The 11,536-nt window shown below is 46.2% G+C and overlaps 4 protein-coding genes across 5 annotated transcripts; 2 read left to right on the top strand and 2 right to left on the bottom strand.

Annotated features, from left to right (window-relative positions):
* Window positions 1–1,138: 1,138 nt before the first annotated feature.
* On the top strand, window positions 1,139–6,921 carry RB195_005995 (uncharacterized protein; the record flags this gene model as incomplete). 2 transcript variants are annotated; one of them, XM_064178836.1, is made up of 4 exons in its annotated part: window positions 1,139–1,364; window positions 3,634–3,744; window positions 4,741–5,026; window positions 6,378–6,921. In XM_064178836.1, the coding sequence occupies 4 exons, from the start codon at window positions 1,139–1,141 to the stop codon at window positions 6,919–6,921; spliced, it is 1,167 nt and encodes a 388-aa protein (XP_064035842.1). The 2 variants fall into 2 exon arrangements, with proteins under 2 accessions (XP_064035842.1, XP_064035843.1); XM_064178837.1 differs by lacking the exons at window positions 1,139–1,364; window positions 3,634–3,744 and adding an exon at window positions 4,303–4,612.
* Window positions 6,922–7,039: 118 nt separating this feature from the next.
* Window positions 7,040–7,831, top strand: RB195_005994 (uncharacterized protein; the record flags this gene model as incomplete). Its single annotated transcript, XM_064178835.1, has 1 exon — window positions 7,040–7,831. The coding sequence occupies one exon, from the start codon at window positions 7,040–7,042 to the stop codon at window positions 7,829–7,831; it is 792 nt and encodes a 263-aa protein (XP_064035841.1).
* Window positions 7,832–8,194: 363 nt separating this feature from the next.
* On the bottom strand, window positions 8,195–10,504 carry RB195_005993 (uncharacterized protein; the record flags this gene model as incomplete). Its single annotated transcript, XM_064178834.1, has 1 exon — window positions 8,195–10,504. The coding sequence occupies one exon, from the start codon at window positions 10,502–10,504 to the stop codon at window positions 8,195–8,197; it is 2,310 nt and encodes a 769-aa protein (XP_064035840.1).
* Window positions 10,505–10,540: 36 nt separating this feature from the next.
* Window positions 10,541–11,035, bottom strand: RB195_005992 (uncharacterized protein; the record flags this gene model as incomplete). Its single annotated transcript, XM_064178832.1, has 1 exon — window positions 10,541–11,035. The coding sequence occupies one exon, from the start codon at window positions 11,033–11,035 to the stop codon at window positions 10,541–10,543; it is 495 nt and encodes a 164-aa protein (XP_064035839.1).
* Between the last annotated feature and the right edge of the window lie 501 nt (window positions 11,036–11,536).

Here is an 11,536-nt window from a genome sequence, read left to right as displayed (position 1 = left end):
AGACTATTGGAAAGTCTTCTTGCAATAACAACTTGAACAAAAAGGAGTTTATCTTAATGGGTCATATATTGCACAAAAAGTTCTATCAAAATTTCGTCAGAACCTCAAAAGGAGGATTCTAAAGGAACAAATCGAAGGACACCATCCTGAACAAGAATGGTTTATGAATTAATCCTTTCCGATTTAGATAGATTAATTAATGAAGAAGAAGAAATAAATGAAATGTTGCAGGGCAATGAGGCTTTTCGAATCTGGACACAGGTATTGTTGAAAAAGTTCATGAAACTCTAGAGATTGCTCCAGTCCTCGTTCACTACTTTCCTCACCAACCTGTAATAACACCACAAAAACAAAAAAAAAACAGAAATTACGGGTTGCTTTTGATGCCTCTTCCCATTCAAAGGTTGCCTATGGCTTAATGATGCATTACACCAGCGCCCTCCCATCCTAACAGAGCGGCATGGAATGCTGTTAAGATTTCGGACGAAACCTCTCGTGATTATATCCGATGTCGAAAAAGCATCCCTGCAGGTTCGCCTGAAATAAGGGGCAGGGACGTGACAAGATGTTTATGGATCAAGAACACGTCGCTCTCTCCTGAAAAAGACTCTGGGTTAAAGGCATCACCCCATGAATCTGAGCTGGTACGGATTTCAAGTGGAGTATTCGTATACGGGATTGTAGATTACGGGGAGGGGTGTGATTCCGTCCATTTCTTCCTAATTGCCGTAAAAAACGGCCCGGAAGATGCGGCTCGTGCACAAGGCTGGCGCGCTCCAGTCGAACTTCTTGTAGAAAATAGTGCACCGGAACGCTCGAGGCCGTATCTTCCGGGCCGTTTTCTACGGCAATTAAGAAGAAATGAACGGAATCACCTTTCTCTCAATGATCTACTATCCCGTATACGAACACTCCACCGGAAATTCGTACAACTCCAGATTCGTGGGGTGATGCCTTTAAACGTGTCCCCATTTCTGTTAGCAGCGACAACTCGGTACCACCTCGAACATGAGGTTAGAGATCAAAAGCTTGTGGGCGAAATAAGCGAAAACTTAAACATGGATAACCTCTTCCTTATGGGGAATAAAAAAGAGGAAATCCTACAGAAATCCCTGACAACAGAGATATATTTCTTCAGATGAATGTGACTTTACGCGAATTCCTTACAAATGATGACAGTGTGCAAGAGAGAATTCCAACCGAAATCCACACCAACAAAACAACTCAAAAAGTTCTAGGAATTATGCGGGATGCCAATGACGGCACAATGTCAATACTGTGCACTTTTATAGACGTACCAAAAATCACCAAAAGAGCTGTTGCTCGTTTAATCGCCTCCATTGACAATGCTTTGGAATGGCTAGGTCCCTTGCTTATCCCACATAAGTGTTTCCAACAACAGTTGCGGTTGGAAAGTTGGAACGTCGGATCAGGAATTACCAAGTCGAAAATGACAGTACCTAAACCAGAAATGAACGCGCTGACTATGGTATTGCGACTGGCCCATTCAATATGCAAATACTTGCGAAACTCTATAGAAACTCTCAAAAGTATATTCATTTTCTCAGATTCCCTAATTGTTCTTAGCTAGATTGATAAAGATTCCGAAAAAAAAATGATGCAGGAGGTCTAGTCCGCAATAGAGTAAGGGAGATCAAAAACATGACTCGATCAATAAGCAAAATGGATATAAATGTTTTCTTTGGTTAGGTCTGCACAAAAAATAATCCCGCAGAAGCAGCAACCAGGGGACTCTCAAAAGAGGAAATGGAGCACCACGATTGGTGGACAGGACCCAATTTGCTTCAACAAGACGTTTCATCCTGGGAATCAATGCTACTTTGCCTAGTTAATCCCATCGAACCAACCCAACCAACTGAAGAATCATTTGCCTTCTCCAACATTAATGTGGAAAGCGAAAATGATAATCAGTCTCCAATATGCAGATGTGGAACACTTCTTAAAGCACAACGGATCATAGCATGATTTCTCCGATTCATACAAAGATCCATGAATCGCCGTCTAATACAAAGAATCGAAACCGTAACAAAGCGCGTCCCCGAGCTAAATCAAACAACAATCATTTCTGGCCCTTTAAACGGGTTAGAAATGCAGTATGCGAAATATGCACCTATAAGAAAACTTTGAAATTATTTGAAGACAACGATGGGATTTGGCGCGCCAGAAGACGTTTAGGCAAGTCACCCTAAGCGATAGTGCGAAATTCCCCATTTTCATTGCGCCAAAAAAGCGAACTCGCCCTGAAAGTTATCAGACACGCCCACAGCAACTATCATCGCGGAGTTGCGCATACCTTACCCACAGTTCGTGGGGGATTTTGGATCCCTAAGTTGCGCCAGCAGACCAGAACGGTTGTCATACAGTGTGCCAAATGTAAACAATTCAATGGGGTTCCACATGCCTATTCTGAAACGCCAGATATGCCTGCGCAAAGAGTTCAAAGAACACGCCCATTTGAAAATACTGGTCTGGACTTCTTTGACCTTCCACATATACAGGAAGGAGGCACATTACGAGAAACTTACAGATGTATTTTTACTTATGCTCTAACAAGAAGGATTAATTTAGAAGTTTATAAAACAAGAGGACAGAAGATTTCTTGAGTGGGCTCAGACGATCTTTTTCATGTCGGGGAGTTCAAAGCACAATTACTTGCGACAATGCGTTCACGTTTTCTCTGAGTGACAAAGTTTTGGTGGATGCAGGTAGAACGGGCCCGATAACTGAAATTTTGAGTAGTAACTCTATCAAGTGGAGCATCATAACCCATGCTACGTGACGAGGGGGTTTCTACGAACGTCTGATAAAATCCATAAAACATACAAATTTACTGGTCAAGCGCAGCTTTCTTTTGATGATCTAACGACCATTATAAATGAAATTGAAGCCACACTTAATACAAGGCCGCTAACTTACCAGGAGTCTGACTGCTATGAATTCAGCTCTATTAGACCAGTAGATTTCATTCAAAAGAGTGTTAATCTCAATTTTCCCTTCGAAAATGCAACGGAAACGCCAATAGATCCAGACTACCATCCCTCCTCGCAGCTTGCGAGTTTGGAAACTCGAAGGCAAGCTGTAGAGGCGCTACAGTCTTCCACAAAGTTCACCGAACAATTCTGGATCATATGGCGAAACCAGTACCTGAGTACTCTCAGAGAACATCATCGAATGCAAAAATCTCAAAATCGGTAAAGTTCTGCCACACCTAAACCAGGTGCGGTAGTACTTATAAGCGATCCATTATTACCACGCAATGAACGGAAAATTGCACGAATCACTGACATCAAACACAGCTTAGATGGATCCATTAGAGAAATCCATCTTTCCTCTGTTCACCGCAGTCGGATGGGCTTAACGCCGACACGGACTTTGCTCTACCCCAGGATTTTTGTCCTGAGGCGGAACATGAGTTTCAGGCTCTCAGTGCTCTTCCGACGCAACCATATGAATCACCACTTCGTTTCCGTGCCACTAGTACTACTAATTACTTTAAGCTCATTCGTTCAACCGCATATGTGCTTAAGTTCATCAAAGCCCTCTTCTTAAAAATTCGCATCCGCAATTGCACCCTCAATTTAACCACTGTTGTATTGTCCAAGGACGTTTCAGCTTCGGAGAACACCAACGCGGAAACTCCCCTCATTATGGAACATTACCGCGAAAGTGAATTCACCTTGAAACGACTACCACTGGACAAGTACAACGCTCACCGCGCTGCAGGTGGATTGATCTGATATCCGAATCGATTATGCCATGCTCGGACTTCGTCTCAGTCATCTGCACTTATCCTTCGTATTCTGGAGCACCACTTTGTCCATCTTCTCGTTATGTACCAGCACAAAACCAGGTTCCATTAAGGTGTTCACGCCAAAATTGCCGCTCTCCGCAGTTCGTATTTCATTCCATCTATTAAAACCACCACCGCCAGAATCCTCCGATTCTGTACGGTATGTAGAAGAGCTCAAGGACACCCTTACCGCTATCCTGAAATCCCTAGTCTCCATCTGGAACGAGTCAATCGCTCTAGACCGTTCCAGAAAGTTGAACTAGACAACTCAGGACCACTTCATCATAGGGATCAGCTCCAACCTCTGGCCAAAATTTGGATTTGTCTCTTCACCTGCATGGCAACCCGTGCTGTACATCTCGAGTTAGTCCATAATGATAACCCGTGCTGTACATCTCGAGTTAGTCCATAATAACACCACTTCCGAATTTTTACTCGCCTTTCGCCGCTTTATTGGTCGTAGAAATACTCAGACCTCATCATCAGCGACAATGCAGCCACTTTCCGCTGGGCCAACGACTCCCTTCAAAGCAGCAGGATTTTATGGACGTCTAATCGGTCTCTTCAAATCCGCATTGAAAAAAGCCATCAAACGTACCCTATTACCACTTTCACAATTTCAGACGTTGCTTGCAGAAATTGAAGCAGTGCTCAGTTCAAGACCACTTTTATACACTAGTGATACATCCTCTTCACCACATGTCCTTCGACCGATAGATTCCGTCTCACCGCAAATGGAACTCCAGCTACCATCTCCAAACCGCAATCCTCTCTATATCCCTTCAAACCGCTTTCAGAATGGTACAATGAAACACTCGCTGTATTGGAAAACTTTTGAGACATCTGGCACAAGGATTACTTATCCCCAATATCCACACTTCACCAATACTGCATACACTAAGGAAGGTCAAGTCCACTCATTTCTTCAGTAGGAGACGTTGTTCTCATTGCCGATAAGAATGTTCCACGTGGACAATGGCCTTTAGTCATCATAACCACTATCCACCGCAGCAAAACCAATATACCCAGATCAGCCACTGTCCGCACTGCAAATGATCATGAGTTGCAGAGATCGATCAATCAACTACATCCATTGGAGATTTCTGCAAAGAAAGACTCACAACCGAAGAAGAGCCGTGAAGAACTGCATCTTACACGAATCCAACCACCACGAGCAGCCAAACGTCTACGATTTGCACTTGGCATGAAGCAAGCGTGAATATTTACTTGCTTTCAGTATTTAGTGTTTTTTGTTTTCTCGCTTGATGCTTTTTACCTTTTTAGCTTGATGTCTTTTTTTTGTTTTTGGTGCCCCTTCCATTTTATATCGCACTTGATTCCGCCTTGCACACCACTTATTAATTTGGCTATTTATTCCTCTATTTACCCCTTAATTCTACTTTTTACCACTTATTCCCACATCCACCACTTCTTTCCACGTTCATCACTTACTTTCCACTTTACTTCACCATTCTCCGCTTTATCAGCACCCTAGCACATCTTTCCGCATCATACCGCATCGATCCGCATCCTATTCCGCACCTCCTTACCCTTTCGTTGAATGTGCAGCCACTTCTTACTTGTCCTTAAGGATTTCAATCCACTCTCTCCATCTAGGACCATTAATACCGTAGTTAGCGTACCTATGTCCGCATAGATTACAAAATCCGTCTCACATTTTCACGTCGTCTCCACAGCTGCTGCACGTCTATCTCCCTTTTTGCCCCTTTCATCTCTCTTTCTACCTTTCTGTCTCGTACTCGCGCTTATCGTATTATCCGCTTTATCACCACTTACTTTCGCACCTTCACCAGCTCCATTTTTGTAGATATTTTCTTTAACCCCTCCGTTTTTCAGACTCTCATTCCTTTTTTGTTACCTCTTTTGCATTTTACATTTTTGCTTCTTGTGGTAGCCTTTAATTGTTTTTCTTCATTTCTTTTTCACAATATAGTGGGTTTATCTTTGTTTTCTTTAGTAGAATTCTTGCTACTCCTTTTTGTAGTTTTAATATTGATTCTTCTGAAGATTTCGTTTATTTCGCAATAACCATATACTTATTTCGTAACATTTTACTCCGCTCATGTTAGTCTTCTTGCATGTTTATCCTTTTTTCTCTTATTGTTCTCCCACTTAGAAGTTATTATTTTAATTTTATCTGCATATCTTCATATATTTCCCTTTTGCAATTGCTTTTTGTTTGTTAGTGTTATATAGTGCCACGCAATTCTTGAGCCGTGACCTGTCACACAGACGGGTCAACTCAGGTTAACTACGTGGTACTTAACCGTCTTCACGCAATTACTAACTATTCATGGATAGAAGTCAGTTAGCTTCTGGCACATGCGCGCAAAGACGAGGACATTCTAATTTTTTTCTTCTGTGCAGTCTCGAATACCCTCTATACCATCTCAATAAGCACGTGATACGTCTTCCGCGCCTATGGACGTAGATGTGTGCAGCCGCAGCTCAGCTTTGCTAACATGGACGCACGCCTATCTAGTCGTGCATCGATTCAACCTGCAGATCCATATCCATCCTTTCGTGCATAACTATCTACGCACAGGACTCAACCGCACCATTTATCACCTGATGAAACATCATCCCAAGAAATCCTTTCACCAACCACTGTCCGTCGCCTACTACATCCTATTGAAGCTTGCCACGCTTACGCGAAAGGCAACTTCGAACCATTGGATACACTCACCATAGGCAAACAGGTGCAGCACAACAGTCTTCCCGTTGAGCAACGTTGTGCCCTACGCCTTGCGCAGAGCCTATCCCTCGCCATCCACTTTGACCACACCTTTACTCTCTCTCAGTTAGCCGCACGTGACATCTGTATGGTAGAACCCTTCATTCGTGACGACTACCACATCAACCTACTCGATATGATCGTCGAAGAAGCCACCATTCCAGCACCATCTCAGCTCCTTTATCCATCTTTACAAGGTCTTCCTATCGTTACCATAGTCCAGAGCTACCGAGGAATCCATGGAGCCACTACCATACTAGGAAAACTCACGTCGGACATCGCAGAGAAAACAGAGATGGCAATCCATCACGGAAATTATCGACTCGATGGAGCAAATAACCACAGTGTAGGCTAACGTCCACTCTTACCGCTATATCATCGACCAGAACATCACCGCAGCCATCAATACCACTCCAGATAGAATTGAATCATTCGCAAACCATCTCCACTAATTCTACATATCTCTTCCACGAATGGTACATCTTCTTCAGGCGGCCACTGCGGTATGCGCCGAAGTCAATACCATCTTGGACTATTTTTTTACTCGCCTGTGTCGTCATCGTGCTGTGTCTTCTCGTAACTCCGCTCATTCGGAGAGACGAGACGAAGAACAATGGTTACCTTTTACCACCGCACCGTCCACTTCAACCAGATGTGTATCCACAACTTCCGCTCCCACTATCACTCAGAGCACGTTAACCACTTCGAAAAAATCCCCGTCTTCATCCACGCTAGAAACCATCTGTATCTCATCCATATCACCACGTCCATGGTTAAACGCTACAAGGCCCACGACAAACCATCTATGCCACCACGGGCCACTAAGTCAGCAGCCACGACTCGACAGGACACGTCCGCCGCCGAACGTCACCACTCCACATCGTCTGCCAGGAGTTCGCGCTCACGCAGACGACCACCACAAGAGCAGTCCAACTGTTTCTTTTGCGACGATGACCACTATACATCTGATTGCCAACGTTATACTGGTCTCGGCAAACGCTACATGCGCATACTCGGACAAGGCCGCTGCTTCAGATGTTTATACCTCCATACACCAGGCGAATGACGCAGAGAGAGAGAGAGATCATGCAGAAACTTTTCTTTCATCTGGCACTCCAGCCGTCTGTTCCGAGAACGTCAAGGTAGTCAACGGTGTCACTGGAGATCTTCGACTATTTTTTGACCAGATAATGGCGTTATCCCAGAGGAACTACGAGTCCAAGTACCCCAGACGCCGCGGACACTCCACATCATCCAACTACTAACCACCTTTACCACCCTACAACATACCACACCATCTCACCGCACCAAAATCACATCTTACCATCATGCCATCTTACCAGCACATGGTTATACCACACCACCACACCCTATACCATCTCACCATCTAACTATAAACGGTACATCATTGTACCACACACCACGTATACCACCTTATCACACCACATACCACTTTACCATCTGTAGTCGACCAGTACATGACAGCTTTCATATTACCATCTTATCACGGTTTAACCATCTTTGCCACCACAATTATCCACCACTGCAGTTGTACGACCCACTCTTGTGGGGGATGGAGACCAATTAAAAACATCCCTTTGGTTGACGCCATCTTTCGATCACCTTGATCACCTTGACTCCCGTTGGTCTTCGAACCGGTCGAGCGGGCGCCAGTAATTCTTCCATTTGTCCCGGTCGCGTGCCAGAGTAGCCCAGTGGTTCCTCCTTTCGCGTGGGACACGAAGAGCATCGTAATTTTCTTTGAAGGACTTCGTGAAGAAATCTGACCATCGGGTCGGCGGTCTTCCTGTATTGCGCTTAATATCGCGGGGAATCCAGTCGCTCACGGCTCTGGTCCAACGGTTGTCGTTAAAGCGCATCACGTGTCCGGCCCACCTTATTTTACTTTCCTTGGCAAACGCGGCAGCGTCTCTGATCTTCGATCGCTGACGTAGGAGAGAACTTCGAATCCCGTCTCTCACTTGCTTGAAACGGGATACTCCTAGCATCACTCTCTCAATTGCGCGTTCAATGACGCTCACCGCGTTTTCTTCCTGCTTGCGAAGTGCCCAGGTTTCTGAGGCATAGGTCAAAGCAGGAAGTACGGTGGTGTTGAAGAGGTGAGCACGGAGCCGGGTGTTCTTGGTCTTCTTCACTACGTCCTCGATGCTCTTGTACGCTCCCCAAGCCGCTCTTCTCCTCCTGCCCAGCTCGGGGGCCAGGTCGTTCATCATGTTCAATTCCCGACCCAGATAGACGTAGCTGGTGCATTCGGATATGTTCGTTCCGTTGAGCGTGAATGGGGCATCCGAGATCCATCCGTTCCGCATGAACATCGTCTTTTGAAGATTCAGCTCAAGACCGATGCATCCACATGTTTCGGCGAATTCGGTCAGCATTCGTTCCGCTTGGCTGATGCTAGGTGTTATCAGTACGATGTCATCAGCAAAGCGCAAATGGTGTAGCTGCCGACCATCGATCTTCACTCCCATGTCGTCCCATTCCAACTTTCGCATTGCGTTCTCGAGGGTGGCTGTGAATATTTTGGGTGAGATTGTATCACCCTGTCGAACCCCCCTCTTCACGTCAATGATGATATTCTTGTAGAATGGCGAGATTCCGGTCGTGAAGTTACTGTACAACTCTCGAAGCACCTTTATGTACTGAGTGGGAACGCCTTGGTTGTCCAAGGCTTCCACGACCGCTTCCGTCTCAACTGAGTCAAAGGCCTTCTTCAAGTCGATGAAAGTGAGACAGAGCGGCATCTTGTACTCTCGTGATACCTCGATGAGTCTCGAAACAGTGTGAATATGGTCGATCGTGCTGAATCCTTTTCGAAACCCTGCTTGCTCGCATGGTTGTCCTTCATCCAAGACCTTTTCAATCCTATTAAGGATCACTCTTGTGAAGAGCTTGTAGATGACGGACAGTAAGCAGATTGGGCGATAGTTGCCGATGTCATGTGGATCTCCCTTTTTATACAGCAACACGGTCTTGCTGGTCTTCCACTGTTTAGGGACCTTGCATTCCGACAGGTAACGTGTGAAGATCCTCGCCAGGGTGTTGATGAGTACTGGCGGAAGGTTCTTCAGGTGTTCTGGTTTTATTCTGTCGGGACCGGCTGCTGTACGATTTCTCACCGACATGATAGCATGTCGTATTTCGGACGGGAGAACCGCTGGAATGACATGTCCATCTTCCCTCAGATGGTGAGGAGGCAAGTGGGCACGGCTGTCGAAGAGATCAGAGTAGAAGTCGTAGATGATTTTCTCCATTCCCCTTCTCGATGCAATGGTTGTTCCCTTCGAGTTCCGGAGAGCTGTCATCCTTGTCTTGCGACTGGCGAAGTCTCGGCGGGCATAGCGGATGCTTTTTCCCGCCTCTGCTGCTTCAGCCAGCACTTCTGCTCTTCTCTCTTTAAGGTCTTTCTTTATCGCCTCTCTGCAAAGCCTTGCGAGCTCGGACGTAAGCTCTTGGTTCCCTGCGGCTCGTGCTGCTCCACGCTGGCGTATCAGCTCAAGAGTTTCAAGAGACAGGCGTCTCTTGGTTGTTTTAATACTCTCAGCCTTCTTCGCGCAGTCATGAAGGTGTTTGACAAGCCGGTCGTATTCCTCGTCGATGTTGTCCATTGCGGAATCTTCCCAAAAGCCGGCTAACGTAGCGAAGAGATCCCAGTTGATGGTAGTTCTGGGATTTCTCTTGCTGAACTTGGCGGCTTTCTCTGCTCTCCGCGTGAAAGAAAATCTTCCTCGGAGGAGGCGATGGTCCGATCCCGTATAGAACTTTGGTACAACAGCGACATCCGTCAGGCAGAACCTTTTATTGACGATGATGTGGTCTATCTCATTACGGTACCCTCCACCGGGTGACTCCCACGTCCAGCGTAGAGAGGAGGGCTTCTGGAATTGCGAGTTCCCATGGATGGTCTTAGTCGTCATGATGAACTCGGAGAGTCCCTCCACCTGGTCACTCCATTATAGGCCGTGGGTCCCGATGTGAAGTTCCTCCGGCGTTCTTCTTGGGCCAACTTTGGCGTTGAAGTCGCCAATTATGACCTTGTAAAAGGCATGATCTTCTCGGTAGAACTTCTCCAGGTCCATATAGAAAGCTTCGACTTCTTCTTCTTCGTAGCTTGATGTTGGAGCGTAAGCGACGAAGATAGTCAAAGCCGGTGTGGGACCACATCTTCTCATCCACAGACGTCCGATTCGGGTCGTGAGTTGTTCGAAAGAGTCGATGTTCTGTGCCATACTCGTGTTGACGAGGACGCCAACTCCACCAACACCTCTACTGTCGCATGTTCCTAAGAACAGTTCTTCTCCAGTTTCAAATACAGCGTTGAGAGAGTGACGTCGTCTCGTCTCGGTCAGTCCGATGACGTCGTACTTGATCTTCTTGGCTTGCACCATCAGATCTTCGATGGCCGCTTCCGATGCAAGCGTGCGTGCGTTATAAGTACAGATCGTCATCCTAGTCCTTTTCCGTTTCGGTAGCCTACATGACTCCTGCAACCCCGTCCTACCTGGCGCTACCGTACCAGGCTTTCTACCGGAGTCAGGAGACTCTTTTCTATTACTGTTTTTTGCATGAAATTTAAAACCCACGGGCAGGTTGCAAGCCTCTAGTCCCATGGGTTTTGGGAGAACTTCCGTTCTCCCAGAGTGGACATGTGGAGCTTATTTGTTGGAGGCGACTCCAAACCGCCTCCCTTGCACCTCCCAGTCAATTGATTGCAGGCTTTTGGCCGGACCGACGTGCGGGATACAATGATTTTACGAGTCAGTCCTGGCACAGCAGAAGCAGGGAGTCCATCCCTGAATCCACCTGCGTCTCTGGGCAAGCACAAGGTCGCTTTTGGTCCGCGGTTAGCCCCCTATCCGCCACCTGGGGACGCGCCACGTAGCCTCGCGACTAACCGGCTGTGATCCCTCTAGTGAGGGAGATCCGTGGTCTTCTTTCGATACATCTTT

The sequence above is a fragment of the Necator americanus genome, chromosome I (genome assembly GCF_031761385.1).
Source record: "Necator americanus strain Aroian chromosome I, whole genome shotgun sequence".
In the NCBI taxonomy this organism is placed as follows: Eukaryota; Metazoa; Nematoda; class Chromadorea; order Rhabditida; family Ancylostomatidae; genus Necator; species Necator americanus.
Note: the sequence above shows the minus strand (reverse complement) of the source record. Positions and strands in the feature narration are given on the sequence as shown.